General features: G+C 36.9%; 1 protein-coding gene across 5 annotated transcripts in view; it reads right to left on the bottom strand.

Annotated features, from left to right (window-relative positions):
* The window catches only part of THSD7B (thrombospondin type 1 domain containing 7B), a 799,570-nt gene that overhangs the window by 483,637 nt on the left and 296,840 nt on the right, over window positions 1–19,093 (bottom strand). For all 5 annotated transcript variants that reach the window (XM_044768990.2, XM_044768984.2, XM_070507604.1 and 2 more), the window contains exon 4: window positions 9,545–9,793. In XM_044768990.2, the coding sequence (XP_044624925.1) occupies window positions 9,545–9,793 (249 nt within the window). The remainder of the gene's footprint in view (window positions 1–9,544; window positions 9,794–19,093) is intronic.

Below are 19,093 nucleotides of genomic sequence, written 5' to 3'. Positions count from 1 at the left end.
CAAATCACCCGGCAGCCATGAAAACTGAACATCCTGAACTCCATCAACCTGGGAAAGTGTCTCTAGGATCTGACAGAATAAGAAATCAAAGGAGTCCGCTCAGCTAAACGTTACTCGCTTTCTCCTTTAGAAGTTGTTACAGAGGTAGTCCTCCAGCCTTGGGACAACTTGGCCTCCTGACTGCCTGGGACACACTCTTTCATGGCTAAGTCCCTGTCAAAGACCAGGCCTTTTCCACGCTCTCCCTCCCAACTCCGATGCCTTTCAACATGTCCTCCCTTTGTCCTTCTGCTTAGGAGGGAACCGCAGGGAGTCCAAAGGGCAGAGCCCCATCTCCTATGAGGGATCGGCACTTTGAAATCAATTGTGAAAATGCCTCAAGTAGAGAAGACAGCCACAGAATGAAAGAACTTTGTCAACCTTCATAGTCCCTTACAAATGTGACTGTGTAGGATCTGTTTGCTTTCATCAAAGGGTCCAGCTGAACAGGATAGATGAGGCATTAATTTATTTGGGCTACTAGGGTACCGTGACATATCCCTCAAGTAATAATAATAACAACCAATGTTTTCTGCATGTTGACTCTGTGCCAGGCACTGCACTAACAAATTAAGGTGAATTACTTCATTGAACCCTCCCAACAACTCTGTGAAGAAAATATTATTCCCCCTTTTACAGATGGAAGAATTGGCATAAAGAATAAATAATCTTCCAAGGTCGCATAATTAAGTACTAAGTGGAAGAGCAGGATTCAAAGTCAAGTGTATCTGATTCTAAAGTACATCTTCTTAACGAAATGACCCTCCAGTAAATGAATGGCAAACTCATGAAACTTTAGTCAGGGGATAGAGAAAACTAGTTCGGTAGGTAACAAGTGAACTGCTCAGCCATTATGAGGACAAGTATATATTGGTCTTGGTCTGAGGAAGTGCATTCTAGACTGAAGCAAAAAATATTCTATGTTGATGACAATGATATTGTCAGCGACAACTGATCAATAATATTTCACACTGCCAAAATAATTTTTCAGCCAGACTCAAACACAAATATAGCTTGAGAATATCTTATAGCCAATCATTTTATAATTAGAAGATCGTGGTCACTTAGTGTCAAATTTGAGCACTTTCAGGATATAATTGCAAATTAAAAAGAGAGATAAAATATAAGCCAAATAAAGGAATCTCTAATTGTAAAAATTCAAATTCCCAATAACTGGTGCAGAAGACAACTTTTTGAAGAGGGATGCCTTTGCAAGCCCCTGAAATCGAATTCCCCACATTGCTCCCTGGTCATTGTGAATGTTAGGTAAACCTTCTTCATCCATTCCTGTGAAAACAACTCCAACGTGCCTACCATTAGTGAGAGTGCACACTGTCAGCTACCATGGAACCCTAGACCTCTGAGAAGGGGAATGCTGATAACTCAAATACTGAACACACAGAAGAAACAACTCATACAAGGACAGTTTAGGTAACATAAAGATATGTGTGAGAGACTGAAGGCAGGAAGGAGCTAAAAAGCAGGACTCTGTAGAGAAAGAAATAGGCCTGCCCCAACAGTAAGCGAATCACTTACTCAACTCTGCGTTCATTCATCCTTTCTTCCAGGAAGTAATTCTTGAACTCCAGCTATGTTCCAGGCACACTTTCAGACAATAGAAATGCACAGTAGTGAGCAAGACAAAGTCCCTGACCTTGGAAAGATTACCTTCTATTGGAGTAAACACACAGAAATGCATCAACTCATAGCATGACATCAGATAGTAAAGAAGAGAAAGAAGGACGAGGAGAGCCATTTCAGTCCCATAACCAGGGAAGTCCTCAGAACCCTGAATAATACAAGGGATTGAGCACAAGAAGAGGTGGGCAAGGAGCATTCTAGGCAGAGAGAAGAGTATGTCCAAAGATCCCAGGGAGGGAGAAAGCTTGGTGCTTTCTAGGAAAGCACAGAAGCCAGTATGGTTGGGACAGATGGTCAAGGCAGGAAGGAGAGGAAATTAGGGTTGTCAGGGGCCAGGCTATATGGAGCCTTGTATGCCAGAATATGGACTGTGTTATTCCAATTGTGCTAGGAAATCATTGCAAAGTTTTGAGGAGAATAGTGATATGATAAGGCAACTTAAATTTTAAAGGACCACCCTGGCTACTGAATGAAGAGCAGACCATGATGGAGGGGGAAGGAGGGAGACAAGTTTGAAGGCCTTTGTCAGTCTAGGAGAGATGACGGTAGCTTCAACTGGGGCAGTCATAGTGAGTGTGGGGAGAAGGGATCAGATTCTGGGTATCCTGTGAAGGTAGAGACAACCTTCTAATGGCTTAGATGTGGATGGAGAGAGAGGGAGAAGCAAAGAATGATTCCAAATTGTTTTGGCCCCAAGTATTAACAGCACAATGTCTTGACACTGAATTCTTAAATGAGACAACCCAGGAAAGGGGAGAAAAACTCAAACATGAGAGCAACCATGTATTATAACTGTAAAATTAAGTTTTTCTTCATTTATCTCCTAGAATCTGCTTTCAGAATTGTTCTCCCATTCCTGAAACTCATCACTCAATTTCTTCATTTGTTCCCTATAATGTAAGTCTACTCTTAGGGAATGGTCAATAAATGTATCTACATGATACATTAAAAGTTAATATTAAATATATTATCATTCTAAGGAGGTATATGCAGTTTAAAAGAAGAAACCAAGATTAAGTCAAAGAAAATAATCTTCTAATGGTGGAAATACACATTCACATCAAGAGATATAAAAGACAAATTCTGGATTAGGAAATGTTATTCGAGGCCCTGAAATTCAAGCACCCAGCTAGCCAGCTTGTCTCCTGAGAGTCTTGTTGTCTAATCCAAGGAATCCTATAATCAAATTATTCTCCAAATTGAAGTGGGGAGGGCAGAAGAAGTAAGGAATTAATTAATCACTGTGAAGCAGTGAGCAGAGACATCCTAAATTAGCAAAGCCAAAATTAGAAAAGTAGGCACATTTAGCAACTATGTTTAAAAGACCTCCATCCTACTAATGTGACATAAAGTGATTCTAATAGCAATAGGATGGCAGGACCATCAGAGTTTTATAGCAACCTCTGCCCTTTAGAAGGCACGCTTTGTCACTTTCATACGGCTTAGAATTGCTTACAAAGTGTGGATTTCTTTCCTCCTTCTTCTGAAAGCTTAGATTTAAAGCAAAGCACCCTGGAATAGAATCTTAAGTGATTTAATGATGACAGATTGAAAGAATAATTGCATTAGTTAATGGTCATGTTTTGACTAAGCACATATAGATTTGCAAACACTCTTGGAATTGAAACCCTAGTGCAAGGTATTCAAATTAAATGTGTGTATATTAAAAATCAGTGTACTGCAGCATGACTAATTTATGATAATGTCTGTTGTCCTTTTAAAGTTGTAAATGCATTTAGAAAAGAATTAACTTGTCATTTTTTTTGCTGAACAGACGACCAAAATAAAGGGAACCGATCAAGCTTTATACATTTTATGCTCTAGTAATTTTTTATTGAATAGAGTGGGACTATTGATTATGGAAAGCTACTTTAAAGTGCAAAGCTCTTTGCTCTTCAGCAGATGGCTTTGCTAGCCAAACTCCACATATGTATTATTAATAGACTTCTATCACTATGCACAGCACTTAACAGTACGTTAACTTTCTTACACTAACAGGGGAACAAATCTTCCATCCAGGAGGACTTAAAGTGGCACAATGGGGACTCATGAAACAATATGCACCAGTAAAAGATGGACTCAATAAAAAGGCATCAAGTTTCTTTCTAGTGAAACAATTTAAAGATTCTTTGAAAACTGTTAAACTGTTGCTTCTTTTCTAAAACAGATTGTCCTGAGGATTGTAGGTCATGACTCCTTTACTCCTCAAGTGCCACAGAAAAGCTGCTTAAATAAAATAACAACAAAAAACCTTCCTTAAAGAATCCAGTAATTCATTTAACAACCATTTAATCAGCTCCTATTATATGCAGGGTGATAGGTGCTGTGGTGGACGGTCAACAGGTGAAGAGACCGAAGATGTGGTAGGTGATGTGCATGCCATTTTGTTCTGGAAGGCAAACTGTTACAAATTCAGACTGTAATCTCATTCCTCACACTGTTTGAAGTTGCTTTTATAACCAATGACAACAGAAACCTCTTATCTAGGAAACCAGACACACTGTTAGCAGAATTAAGGAGGCGATTGGGGACCATGTCACATCAAGCTCCCTGTGTCCATCCCTTCCCTGGGTAGATGTCCTTATTTAGTCTCCCTGATGATGCCAATTTCAGCTGCTCTTTATAAGAAATGACCTTGAATCCTTCACACAAACATTATATAATAAATATAAGCACAGAATAAGTACCCTGTGCATAATATTGTTCTGGAACTGTCCCTTCATTCATTTATTCATCCACTGTTTACTGAGCGTTTACTATGAGCAGGGCACTTTCATAGGCACTCCCCAGTCTAAGGTAGAGGAAAAATAAATAAATAAACAAAAAATCCATATCCAAATGTATGGGATGATGTGTGGGAACATTACCAACTATTAAACACTCAAAGAACATGGTTATGTTCTGGATGCTCTCATTTTTAAAGAGTATATTACGCAAACTTCTTAAGATGAATAAAGTAAGTGAATACAGACGGAAAGTTTTCAGTTTGCTAAATTCTGTATAATTAGCACAGTGACAGGCTGAAGCAAGTGTTGAACAAACATCTCTTCATGATACATCAACCCCATTCCAGCACTCACTCCATTCCAGCGGGCAAAGGGAGCCAACGACCAAGTCAAGTTTTACCAGCAATTTCTTTTCCTTGGCTCTATTTGGGCTTCAACATTCATCTAAAAAGATCCATCAACTAGTTCCTAGAGTTTTATCAAGAAAAAGAATTTTATCTAGAAAATCTAAATTTGGGTTCAGTTCCTTAAAGAGATGTTAGAGAGAAAAGGGATAGTCACCAGGGGGTTGTTTTACAAGCAAATCATAGGGGGCTGCAGGAGACCCAGATAGCTCTCTCAGTATGACTCTGCACAGGCAGACATTTTGTGAAAAATCTCTAGTTCACCCATAATAAGGATAAATTCATACATACCAGAGACAAGGAGGGATGGATGATGAGAGCCCATCTGTTAAGTGCCAGACCAGAGTATTGAAACAATGTTTTACAAATTGTCTTCTCTGTGCAACAATATCACACAATCTACGTAATACTATCAGCCATGCAGCTTCTGTCTAAGATCTCCTTAAAAGAGTTTTACTCTACATTGGTCACTGTCACCCTTTAACAGTCCTGTCTTACATTTCATTTCAAACTCTAAATGACCGTTTGAGAGGTAGAATAGCCATTTTTGCCTGAAAGCTGTTGCCTCCTTGTGAAGTGGCAGAAGTTGTTGGTAGGTCATCTGAGGTGTTAATTCCAAGAAAGATGTTGACATTTTTCAATATTCTTGTGTGTTATAGTGTCTCCAGCCAGAATGGGCTCTCTACTTAAGCACAGCGGATCTGGAGTGATGGCTCTTCCAGCATCAGGTCATGCCTCAGCTATCTGATACTAAGCATTTAAAATATTATAGCCTCCGTGTCCTCTGTCTTTCCTTACACTATCTAGTAAACGGGGCCACTCTTAGTGTTATGTTGGAGGCGGGCATAAAATTACAAGTAGACTGTGTAATCTTGGAGGAAGGGTTTCTTAGAGTCAACATATTTCTTGGTCAAAAATAGCAAACTCTTGAAACAAGCTTACAGCAACACAAGGCTAACTAATTCCCTTATAGTTCTAAAATGTCTCACGTTAGCATAACATAGACTGGTTAGCATAGCATAACTCCTTTCAAGTTAACGTAAGCTAGTTCCCCCAAGAAACTTCCAAAGTGTTCCCGTCTCAGGGATCACTTCTAGAATGGGCTCCTCTTGGTTGTAATTCCTTTCATGTAATCATGACTTAGAGATGGGCAGTCATAATGTTTAGAGCTAAAATGCCAATCAGTGGAGTCCAGTTGGTAAAAAAAGTATCTCCAAAGCTAAGCAACAAAAGCACTTTTTGAGCAATATTAATATGCAGGTAGGAGAGCACTTCTCTAGCTCGCCCCTCTTCTTGGAATCTTCTTCCCCTAATTACCTGTATGGCTAGTTTCCTCACTTCCTTCAAGTCCTCCCCTCCAAATCCTGCTTGTTCAAATGAGCCTTCTCTAATGATCTTGTTTAATTCTCTAACCTGAGCTGATCCCTCATCACAGCATCCCAGAAACCTCTATCTCTACCCTGCACTAATGTTGTATTTTTTCCACAGCTCACTCACAAAGTGCATAGCTTATTTTATTTGCTATATTTATTTGGTATATCTTCACTAAAATTTAAGTCCTATAATGGGGGAAGGAACTCTTGTCTATTTTGTTCTCTGAGGTTTCAAACACTTAACATAGTGCTTGGCACATAGAAAGAGGTCAATGTATATTTACTGAATAAATAAACACATCTCCTATAGTAAATGTGGTAGAAAGGTAAAAGTCAAACTATTCTAAGAGAGTTTAAGGGCCAGCCCCGGAGGCCTAGTGGTTAACTTCAGTGCACTCCGCTTTGATGGCCTAGGTTCAGTTCCCAGGAGCAGACTAACACCACTTCTCTTCAGTGGCCATGCTGTGGCAGCAGCTCACATACAAAAAGAAGAAGGTTGGAAGCAGATGTTAGCTCACGGGAGTTTAAAAAAACACTATGAAGAGTCACAGAAATCTATATTTTTCTGCTGGGGAAAAATACAGTGATGAATTGCTTGATGCATATGAATTGCTCAGGAATTCTGAGAAAGGAAAAATGAGCATTTTTGTTTCCTGATAAAATTTTGTTTACATTTCCCTTGTTCCCAGTGAATTTTAATCACCAATGTCAAACTAGAAACAAAAGTTAGGCCTTTCTGCTTTCCTGTGGTACAGGCCACAGTTCAGATTTCAGACAAATAAGAATGTCAGCCAATGTTAATTTTGTTGTTATTACTTCTGTATTCTCTTTCCACAACCGAATGGAATCATTAATTAACACAACAGTCTCCCTGGAAAACACTGGTTGTCATTCAGTGAATTTTCTAAGACTCCTATTTCCTACAAATTCGCTATTTGGGAAGAATTTTCTTTTTTAAATCTGACACAGTAACGTTTCCAAATAGCAGAACTAGAGGGTCAGGTTCACCTCCAATGAATTCTATCAGACCCTACCTTCAGATGCTAAGGTTGAACCAACTGAAAATCAATCCAGAAATCCATCTTGGGTACATCTTGAATTATTACCATTCTACACTATTTTCTTGGGAAAAAAGTGATACACATGAATACATATAAGTGTGTATATGTACTCTTCTCTGGGTGTGCATCTTCACAATGACTATCATGGGAGTCAGTGTGATGTAATGGAAAGAACACTGACTTTGAAGCCAAACAGACTTCAATTTGGATCTGAACAACGCCAGTTTACACCCCTTGTACTCTCAAAGTGTCCGATTTGGATGATAAACTCCTATGTTATTCTAAATAATCTTTATAAAATCTCTGATATGGTTATTGGCAACAGTAGTTGCTCAATAAAAGGTTGTTGTTACTTGATAAATGTAGATGCAACTCAGCTTCCTCAGCATCATCAGGAGGCACCACTCTGACTTCCAAGAGAATTATAATAGTTACTAACAAAGAAATGAGAAGAAAAGAAAATGGAGGGATATCTATAAGTCAACAAACTGTTGAAAATATCAGGAAGAGGTCACTAGCCACTTCATGAAAGGAATGCAGGAAAAAAGCACCAATATCAAGGTCATCATTAAACCCAGATTCTATTCCTGGCAGCATAACTTTGAGAACCCTTCTGAATTATGCCTCCATAGGGAAAAAAAATTCCAAATTAGCAAGAAGAAATAACATTTTTACCACCATTAAATTACTACAGTATGCCTTCCAAGGAAAGGAGAGATTCTCTTTCTGGAAGAAATGAAGACACCTGCAAATGTCAACAGTAAGGTCACCATTCTTGTAGTACCTCCTATGAGCTGAGCACTGGGACTGATATTTTACCTACCTGGTCTCTAGGTGTTCAACCTTCAACACAGGCAGTATAGTTAGACAAATTTTACTGAAGAGGGAAATGTCTTAGAGAAGATGTATAGCATGTCAAAGAACACACAGCTCATAAGTGATGGTGATGCAGTTTTAATCCAGGTCCAGCCAAGTTCAAAAGGGATAGAGACCTCAGGTTTCATGCCATTTCCAATCCCACGCTTTGCCCCAAAATTAGTGTTTTGAAAGATTGGACACATACGCAACACAACTAGGGAGGATTCTGTGAGACAACCAGTTAATCTGTAAAGGATCACGAACAACACCTACCTTCTCAGCTTTTGAGGTAAGGAATGATATGAATCTAAGGGGTCCTCTTAGTAAAAAGTGAACAGTCAGTATGTGAGGAGTATGTTGAATCTACACTGACTTCAACGGTGAGGCAGAGAAAGTGTGTGGCTAAGAATCTGACAGCAGGAACTCGCCCCTCTACCCACTCACCTTTCCCTGCCCCCCACACACACTATTTCAGGCTTAGGGAATAGCCAGGCCCAACAACACTCCCACTGAGTTTGTAACTCCTCTACCCTTCACACTAAAGTCTACAAGAAGCTATTTTTTGCCTCATTTGATTTTTCACTAAGGAAACAATTCTCAAATTTTAGAGACTATAAGAAACTATAGAAAAGTTCTATCTAAAATAGCTGCAGATTTAACAGATATAGTTCAGGGCAGCTGTCCATCAGGAAGTAGCACAAATTCATCCCCAACAGCTTCTGAACAGCCAGCCCCAAATGACTTCTGTCATTATCAGTTTAGGCCTATTATGAGCCAACAACCCAGAGGAAAATATATTGGAGGCCTTTATCAAGGGCTCTATAGCCAGGCAAAATATAACGAATAGCAAGATCTTAAAATACAGCTACTTGTCTGTGTTAATCCTATTCCCAACATTCTCTGGCTCCCTAGGGACTCTGGAATAGAAACAACGCCACAGCATGGCAGTGACTTTGAGAGACAGAACTGCATTAGAATCAAGGTCACTCATTAGCTGTGTAACCTCAGGAATTACCTTAATCTCTCTAAGCATTAATGGCCTCATTTACAAAATAAGATGCTATGAATGTCTTCTTAGGTTGTCAGAAAAATTACATGTGACATGTGAGGTAATGATAACTGATGGTTACCCAGCATTTATGATGTGCAAGATGCTGGATGAAGTAAGCCCTACTAGTAAATGAGTAAACTAAGGCACTAGACGTAAGGAATTTGCCGAAATTCACGTAATTAGAGTCACAGAAATATAATTGGAGCCCAGGGAATCAACACAGCCCATGCTCTTAACCCACTGTGCTTTACTGCCCAGTATGGAACTCTGTACTGAGAAAAGACTGAACAAATACGAGTCACAGCTACTCTTATTCTTGTGAACATCCCTATATCACATAACGTGAGGTTATATGGAACACTGAATACCCATACCAAAGAATGCACAGTACCTGGGACATGGCTGCAAAAATTCTCCTTCGACAATGCAGGCCTCTTTCTCAAGAAGTTCAGGGCACTCCCTTCCACCTCCAATAGCAACATGCTTCACATTGCGGCTCCTGCTCCTGAATCCTGGTGACAGACTCCCTGAACGACATGTCTTGGAGCAGGAACTCCAGGGGGACCACTCAGTGGTTTCACAGTCTTTCGGCAAGATGCAGGACTGGACAGTCAAAGGGAAGGAGTCTTGCATGCAAAGGCTAAGGAACAGAAGTGAAGAACAACAGGCCACAGATTAAATGGATGCAACTAATATTATGAAGTGCCTATAATGAAAAAAAAAATGAAATCTGGTTTAAGCATTCAAATGTGAGGATTTAAAAAAAAATGTTAGAGGTATCATGATAAAATATTGGAGGACATACATTGTAAGAATGGACGCTCTATTTCATCTCATCAACAAGAAGTTTCTAGGTTTTGACTTTTCAGAAATGGTTACCAGCTAAGGAATGCCCCCCCATCCACCCTCTCCACCCCACTCAAATTCATATGTTGAAGTACTAAGCTCTAGTACCTCAGAATGTGTCTGTATTTGAAGATGAAGCCTTTAAAGAGGTAATTAAGTTACAACAAGGTAACTAGGATGGGCCCTAATCCAATATGACTAGTGTCTTATAAAAACAGATTAGGACGCAGACACACACAAAGGGAAGACCACGTGAAGACACAGAGAGAAGACAACGATCGACAAGCGAAGGAGAGAGGCCTCAGGAGAAAACCCTGCTGACACCTGATCTGCGATTTTCCAGCCTCCAGAAATGTGAGAAAATTAATTTCTGTTGTTTAAGTCACCAAGTCTGTGGCACATTGTTAAGACAGCCCTAGCAAACTAATCCAGAAATTTAATAAAGGTTTTCAATTTGTGTATGTTTTTAGAAAAAGATGTCAATTTCCAAAATGGACATTCTTCTTCCTTTAATAAAGAAGGTCCTACAGTACGCGGCTCTCTGTATACTGTTGAAGTAGTGGTTTGTTTCTTCCCATTTGCCAACTTTCATTCTCTGTGCTCATCTTCCCCTGACTGACTTTTCCTGCTGGTCCAGGAGGACAGATACCAAGACTCCAACAGTACCAGCACTTGCAAGGAATTGCAGGGATTAATCAAGGGCTTTGAAAAGGGCTCCTAATTCTTAGTATTAGGAAGGGCACATATTCCATTGGATACATATTTACTTATTTTTAATGTTACTTTCACTAATCTGCCTCTTTGGTTAAAAAAAGAATCATACAGGTTCCACCTAGGGCCCTAGTCTAATTGAATCAGGGAGATTCCATTTTACTGGAATAGTGGGATGAGCACTAAATGGTGAATCAGAAAGATCTGGGTCCTGAATTTTGCATCACAATACATTAGCATGACCTTAGTCTCTTGGCTGGTTAGTTTCATTATCTGTAGGAAAAAAGAATAATAAAACGTGATCTGCTCATCCCCCAAATCTGTGGTAACCTTTAGTGTTAAGTAGAATTACCTCATAAACTAAAGCCCACAGCAAAGATCATTGTCTACTCACAGCAATGGGAATCAATCCGTTCATAGAAGGTGGTGTGCCTTTTTAATAAAACAGATATATACTGTGGATTTGTCTTTTAAAAAAAGAGATGCTACGGTAATTATATATCCTTGACATTTATAGAGTACATTGTCATTTGTAAATTACTTCATAAGTATTCAACTGTAAAGGAAATCTTTGAAACTAAAAATTACTCTAGTAATTCTTACTTCCTCAGGAAATGTTAAAGAAATCTCTTTACTGAAAAAATAAGGACAGAAACTTTTATAAAAATCAAGAGAAAAGTACCCTCAACTACATTAACGCTTCAATTACCACTTTAAAATAATATTAAATATCTCAAATATTCATAAAAGTAGAGTAACATAATAGATGCTCCCATAATTTAATGGCAAAGGCTAACATTTGTTTCAGATTTCATTAAATAAGTAAAAACTTAGAAATTCAGGTGAAATCCCCTATGCCCTTTGCAATCCTAGTTCCATCTCTCTTTCTCAGACACAGCCACTATTCTAAAATCGATTTGTATTATTCTCCATCATGCTTTTATACTTTAACTAGACATGTATATGTTCATAAATAGCACATGGCATTCACTGTCTTGCATGTTTTTAACAGTTTTACTTAACTGTTTTATTATACATATGACTCTAGAAATTATTTTCTTCCCTTAATATTACGACTTCTAGACCTATCCATGTTGATAAATGCAGTAATATTCATTCATTTTTATTAGTAAGTAATATTCCAATATGACTACACAGCAATTTATTTATTTATTCTCCCATTAGTGCATCTTTTGGTTGTGCTTAATTTCTTGCAATTCCACCGGACTATGTATTTAAGCTCTTTTCACATGTTTCTATGTTGTTAGACATGTGTGAGAGATTTCCCCTAGTATTTTTGCCTGGAGTTGGCCATAAAAATTCATGTAATCAAATCTGCTAGGTATTGTGAACTTTTCTTTCCTACATGCTCAAAACTCTTGGTTATTATCAGACTTACTTTTTCCAAAATGTTGAGAAGTGCATTCGACTTCTCAGATTACCAATGAGCTTTATATCCTTCTCATATCTGTAGTGACTACTCAGGTCTCCTGTCCAATGAAGTGACCATCCATACCATTTGTCCATTATGGTAGGCTGACTAACGGCCCTCCCAAAGATGTCCACATCCTAATGCCTGGAAGCTGTGAATATGTTACCTTACACACCAAAAGAGACTTTGAAGATGTGGTTGTTAAGGATTTTGAGAGGAAGAGATTATTCTGGATTATGCAGGTGGGCCCAATGGAATTACAAGGGTCCCTATAAGAGGGAGGAAAAAGGGCCAGAGACAGAGAAGGAAATGTTATAACAGAATCAGAGGTTGGAATAATGTAAGGCAAGAAATGGGTGAAGCCTCTAGAAACTGGAAAATACAAGGAAATGGATTCTCCCCTAGAACTTCCAGTAAGATAGAATAATGTCCACATTTCAAGATTTCTTCACTTTTAGGCTTCTGACCTCCAGAACTGTAAGATAATAAATTTGTATTGTTTTAGGCCCCTTAGTTTAATTTCCTACTGAATCAATAGAAAACTAATATACCCATTTTTCTATTGGGTTGCCTTTTTTCTTATTGAATTTAAAAATTGCATTCATACACATTTATAGATGATGACGATAAATAGATATAGAGAGATAAAAAGAGAGAGTCTATGCATAAGAATACTTCCTGAGTCCTATACAGTGAGAATACTGTATAGAATATAGCATTGTTGTTTGTTCTATATGTTACAAATATCTTTTCCCATAATTTTATTTTTAATTTTGTTTACAGTGACTTTTTGTGGTACACAATGTTTTTAGTTTGTTGTTCAATCTTTCACTTTATAGTTTGTGCTTTTTATATCAAGTTTAAGTTTCTTCCATATCTCAATGCCATAAAGTTATGCTCTCATATTTCTTTTTCCAGAAAACTTTTATACTTTCCAATTTCTTATTTAGGGCATCAATCAATTTGATAAACATTTTCATGTATGGTGTTTTATAGAACCTCTTTTTTTGGAAACATCAACACTGAACACATTTGTCCTTCTTGTTTAACCTACGTAATTCTGATTATTTTTCCTCTATTTTCAGTGTTTTTCTCTTTCAAAGAGATTTCTTAAAATTATCTTTAAGCTTTTTCTTAACACATTTTGCAATCAAATTTTTAATGTCCAAAATTACTTTCTTATTTCCTACTTATTCCTTTTTAATACTGTCCTACTTATATATCATGCATGAAATATTTCATTATGTGTCGTTGACTATTAATCATAACTTTCTTTTTTTTACTTTAGTGATGCTTTGCTCTTATGAATTAGAATGAGGTACACAGATTGGTGTCCAGATTGGAAGCTCTTTGATTATAGGTGGTGTTCATCAAAGGTAAACATCACTGTTAGCTGTTCATGCAGAACTCAGACCATTCTATTAGAGACCTGCAAATGTTGGTCTCCTTCAGTCTTTACTCTTTAGCTCATGTTTCTCCCAAAATAGGAATCCTCCTATCTCTTGCATCATGTGCATCGACTCACTGTTAGCTTTATGAAAGCTGATTGGAGAAAGAGCTGTCAGGGCACTCACAAACTATGTATGGATTTTCATTTAAGCTGCACATTCACGGGATAGTGTGTCACACTTAGACTATGTTCTGCAGGTAAGGGAGTAATTTTTAGGCACATTGAAAACATTTGTCCTCAGAATTACTTACTGCCTATAATTCTTAAGCCATCCAAGAATCTTATGTTAGTTAGAATAGAATAGGCTATATGGTGGTAACAAATAATCCCTGAAATCTCAATGGTTTAACAAAGTAAGTGTCCGTTTTCCTTTCCCATAGTTTGATGCAGGTTATTCAGCTCTCCTAGAAGGCACTGCTCTACCTGAAGACTTAAGGATCCAGCTTGCATCCATCTTACAGATTCACCGTCTAGAATACGTGGCTTCCAAGTTCACCTTTAGAAAGGAAAGGTAGACTAGGAGGATGGCCCAAAGTGATTAATGACTTTAGCCTAGAAGTGGCTTATGTTACTTTTGCCCACATTTCATTGGCTAGAGCTCAGTCAAATGGGTCCAGCATAACTGAAAAGAAGACAGTGAAACATCTTTCTGTGTGCCTTGGAAGGGGCAAAAATGTGCTGGCCATAGAGCTTTGTGTCTGATCCAGCCGTGCCATGTCAACTGATTTGCTTCTTGCAGATCTTCCAACTGAAGGGGCGCTTTCAAGCTCATCCAGTCTGCTAGGTAAATTATCACTCATCCATCTGCTTTCCAGTTCCCAAAATCTGTTGATATTTCTTTTGAGCTATTATATCCTTTCCTATTATATTTGTCCTTGAGAGTGCATGCCCTTTTTATTGTTCTACTGTTATTTAAGTGGAATTCCTGAATACAGCAGTAATAAACCATTGTATTCATTTTGCCATATTTAACCAGAAACCTGAAAAGTTATTTGATGTAAAGCTTTGCTAAATCCACATAATGATCCAATCTATAAATCAACAAATTCCTAAAGAGCTAATTTTACTCTACGCATGGTTAAAAATGCATGACTAAAGGGGCCGGCCTGGTGGCATAGTGGTTAAGTTTTCGAGCTCTACTTTGGTGGCCCAGGTTCGGAGTTTCAGATTCCAAGGGCAGACCTAGTATCACTTGTCAGGCCATGCTGTGGCAGCATTTCGTATAAAATAGAGGAAGGTTGGAAGATTGGCACAAATGTTAGCTCAGTGACAATCGTCCTCAAGTAAAAAGGGGAAGATCAGCAACAGCTGTGAGCTCAGAGCAAATCTTCCTCACCAAAAAAAAAAAAAAAAAGCATGACTAAAGTATTGAATAGTGAAAGTATTTTCATTTCTATTAATATTCTTATAAATTACATAATATTGGTGATAGAATTTAATACTTCCAAAATATGCTTTACAGTTAAAAAGTTATTTTATAGAAGTGAAATTGCAACTCAGAAAATATTTTAGAAATGTTAATAAAACAGTGAGCCATTCAAAAGCACCATTATTCCAATTATTTAGCAGAACACCGCTATCCATATGGTAGAAGCTTACACACATTATAGCATAATAACAAGGGAACAGTTGTCTCTAGAGTTTACAGATTCTAACTTAGAGAATGCTTGCAAGATCACATCATGAAAATAACAGCAGAGAAGAAAAAGTGAATGGAGAAATGAAGACAAATGAACTAGAACTGAGATAGGCTTAAAAGAAAACCAATTTGGGAAATAAGATAAAAAATATGTTATTTATTTTACCGATTTTTACACCAAACTGGTGGCACTGTTCTTTCACCAATCAAATTAATAAGATCTGAAAGAAAAAAAAGAACTTCAAGAAGAAAAATATGCATTTACTGAGGTCTCTGTGAAATCCTGGCTGCTTTAGAAACTAGATTTAAAAAGTGAACTGCCTACTACAATATAAGATTCAGCAAGTAAAGACATTTGAATAAGCAGAGTTTTTAAAATGTTGTCTAGAAGACAATTTTGAAAAGGTAAGAAATAATTTAAAATTACTAAGAAAAAAATATTAAGGATTACTGAGAAATTTTAGCTGGGAGATTATGAGTTTCCTTTTCTCTATAACCTCCTTGGTTGGCCAAATTAACCTGAGGCAATTTATGTCTTGTTTAATAAAAATAATGTTTATGTTAGGTTAGATTATAACTAATAGGGGCCACTGCTTGAGATATATAACCTTTTTGTTTCTAATTCTCAATAAAACGAAACTGAGCTATTAAAATGCCTCTTAATATCTTATTTTGATTTATACCATTTTAAACTTTTCAATAGGTAGTAAACCTAAAATCATGCACTAAAGCTAGAATAGCAATATGAAATTATATTTTAAATATGCTGTTCAGTTGCTTCTGTGAGACAAGAGATTGTTCTAGAGATATAGAGATAGGCACACAGATATACTGAGATATTAAATTCTTGAGAAGGAATACCCTTGAGAGTGATATTATATCAAAATGGAATGTTTTTAGTATTGTCATCATTTCCTGTTACTAGAAAGCATTATTTAACAGTGATTTATAATGCACAGCAAGTCTCAGAATAAAATGGGCTTTATCTTCTCCCAATTTCTTAGAGTACTAAGAATGATCTGTTGGTATACATTTGTGAATGTGGGTGTACATGATTAGAGATGAAGACAGTATCAGCAATCATCTGAAGGTCTTAGCCACGACCCTCATTTTAGAGGGAACTGAACTAATGTCCCAAAATTTATGTGATTTTCAATGGCACACAGCAAAAATATAGAATAGCCAAGCCTGAAATTAAATTCCTCTACCTTTTAGGCTAAATTTTGTTTATAGTTAATCCATGTGAGAACTCTTCATGTTACAGACTCAAATTTATAAGACCTGAAAGTTGCATTGAAAAGAAAAAGCCTATCTTGGCTTCCACGTTTGGGGAACATGGCAGTTGCCTGACTCTGAATGTCTCTTACCACCACACCCCCCAAAGAATATCACCAAGAATGGGAAATAAAACCATGCACTACCCTTGTGTTCACCATTACTGGAGACAGAGAACATAAATGAACACACACCTTTAAATCACATGTAAGTAGAAAAAATTCTAACAGATTACTCACAGACCACCTACTAATGAAAGTTACTGAGTGTAGAAAGCACAGGAGGGGCATCCTAACAAATTCCATGAAAAAGGACTACAGTCTTGAAAGTGTGTGGGGCTGGAAGTCGCAGTCCTGGAGAAGCGTTCCTTTGGAGGCTAATCCTATACAGAGAGAATGGCTGGTAGTCCTTAGAGGTGAGGCAGTGAAGGAAATAGTGAGGGAAACAAAGGTGAAACAAGACATACCAATCTTTCCCCACCACTGCTACCAGCCACAACAACCATAAATGAAACTTCACGAAAGAGGGCAGAACTGATAGAAGAGGATGTTTTTGAAATAGAAACTGTGTTCAAGAACTGAATAGGAACAGAAATAAAGCAGACCACGTCCATTCAAAACTACAATGAAAACTCAGAAAATGTAAAAGGTTTTCAGCTGCTCAGAAGTCTCCCCTTAACAACCAGGAACAAAGCAGAAAAACTACTGTGATACAACACACAAAACTGCAGTAAATATCCTCAATAAACATTTGGAGATATTAAAAAAAAAAGAAAACTACTCAAATCTACCCTGAACCAGCAATACTAAAACTAAGACTACATTGGGTAAAAACCAGAAAGAAATAAAAAGAGAATTGATTGAACCCAGGAAGAAAATAGAAGAAAAAATCATTTCAAAAATGAATACTGAATGACAAGATGCCCAAGAAAGAACAGATTCAAATGAAAACATAATGTAGGACATTAAAGGAAAGTAGAGAAAAAGACAAAGAGAGAGAAGATGAGATAATGAAGTAAAATGGGTCAGAGAAAGTAGATGAAATGGAAAATAGGCAGGGAGGTGCAACTACCTATATTAAATGTCTTAGAAAAAATTGATACACTGGAACAAATTAATGTTAACAAATATAAGTGCAAAAAGTTTAAATAAAAGAAGACCTGAACCAATACGCTGAAGGGACCCACCAGGTACCATGGAAGTCTGCCCCAGAATAATCAACTCCAAGACACACACTAGTAAAACTATTTGACTTGAAAGATAAAGAAAAACAATCAGATGATCAGGCAAAGAGATGAAATAACTTACAAAGATTAAAAAATTAACTGGCTACAGGCTTCTCGCGAACAACAAGGCTGCAGTGAAGTAGAGGTTTTCAAGGAAAGAGAAGAGAAAATGTGAACCAAGAATATTACATCCTGCTAAGCTGTTCTTCAAAGAGTTTTTAATCCGCCAAATTCAGGAAATACTGTGACTTTCCATAGGAATCTACTGGATGGTGAGCTTCATTCTACCAAAGACAATTGGGAAAGCTTTGGCCAAGAAAAACTGAACTTAAGAATTTCATATAAATGACTGTAAATCTAAGACTACATGAGGATGAGGTCATAGGTAGAAGAACATTATATAAGCCTTATTTGTTCTGACAAATAGAAAGAATTCACCTAAAAGATGAAAGGATAAAGGAGAGAAAAAATTGGAAAGTAGAATAAGATTATAGGTCATAGGGGGCAGTCATTTAAAACTGATGTAGCACATAGCAATAGATTAGTTTAGAAAAAGGGGAGTGAAGGGCTCTATAAAAAGTGTTAATACAAAGATAGCCCCTAAATTAAAAATACAAGCATTCCTAAATACTAAAAAATATATTTAAAAGTGAAAAGCATACACCGAATAAAAAATACAGTAAATATAATATCATATACACTGTTATTCAACGTAAGATGACAGAATTGAGACCAAACATAACAGTCATGTCAACAAATGTGAATATGCTTAATTTATTTATTAAAAGGAACTTAATGTTTATATTGACTCACAAAGCAAAACTCAACTCCATGTTGATGTTGAATCTGAAACTCAAAGTATGATAATTAAATAAGCTAAAAATAGATAGACAATAATTTATCATACAAATGAAAACAATAAGAATGCATGTGTCACAATCCTGATATCAGACAAAGTAAAATTAGCTGGAAAATATTAGAAGAGACAAATAAGGATACTTTATAATGCTGAAAGCTACATTTCACAAAGAAAATATAGCTCTTTGAATATCTGTGTATCAAATAATAACAGCAATTATGTAAAATATGAAAAATATGGATGATGCAGGAAAAAATATAAAAAACTAAAAATAGAAGAATTTAACAACAGTTTTAGTATGTCAGGTCAAGCAGACAAAAATTAGTAAAAACATAAAAAAACCTAAGGTGTGTAATCAATAAGTACATATATATTAAACAACTCACACCAATAATAGAGAATATACCTTCTTAATTGAATACAGAACGTTCATAAAGATTGATCATAGATGATAAGACTAAGACAGCATCAGTAGGTTCTATAAACTAGAAATATTACAAACA

This window comes from Equus asinus, chromosome 4 (genome assembly GCF_041296235.1).
Source record: "Equus asinus isolate D_3611 breed Donkey chromosome 4, EquAss-T2T_v2, whole genome shotgun sequence".
Lineage (NCBI taxonomy): Eukaryota > Metazoa > Chordata > Mammalia > Perissodactyla > Equidae > Equus > Equus asinus.
The sequence above is the reverse complement of the archived record's forward strand: the minus strand, read 5'-3'. Positions and strand labels throughout refer to the sequence as shown.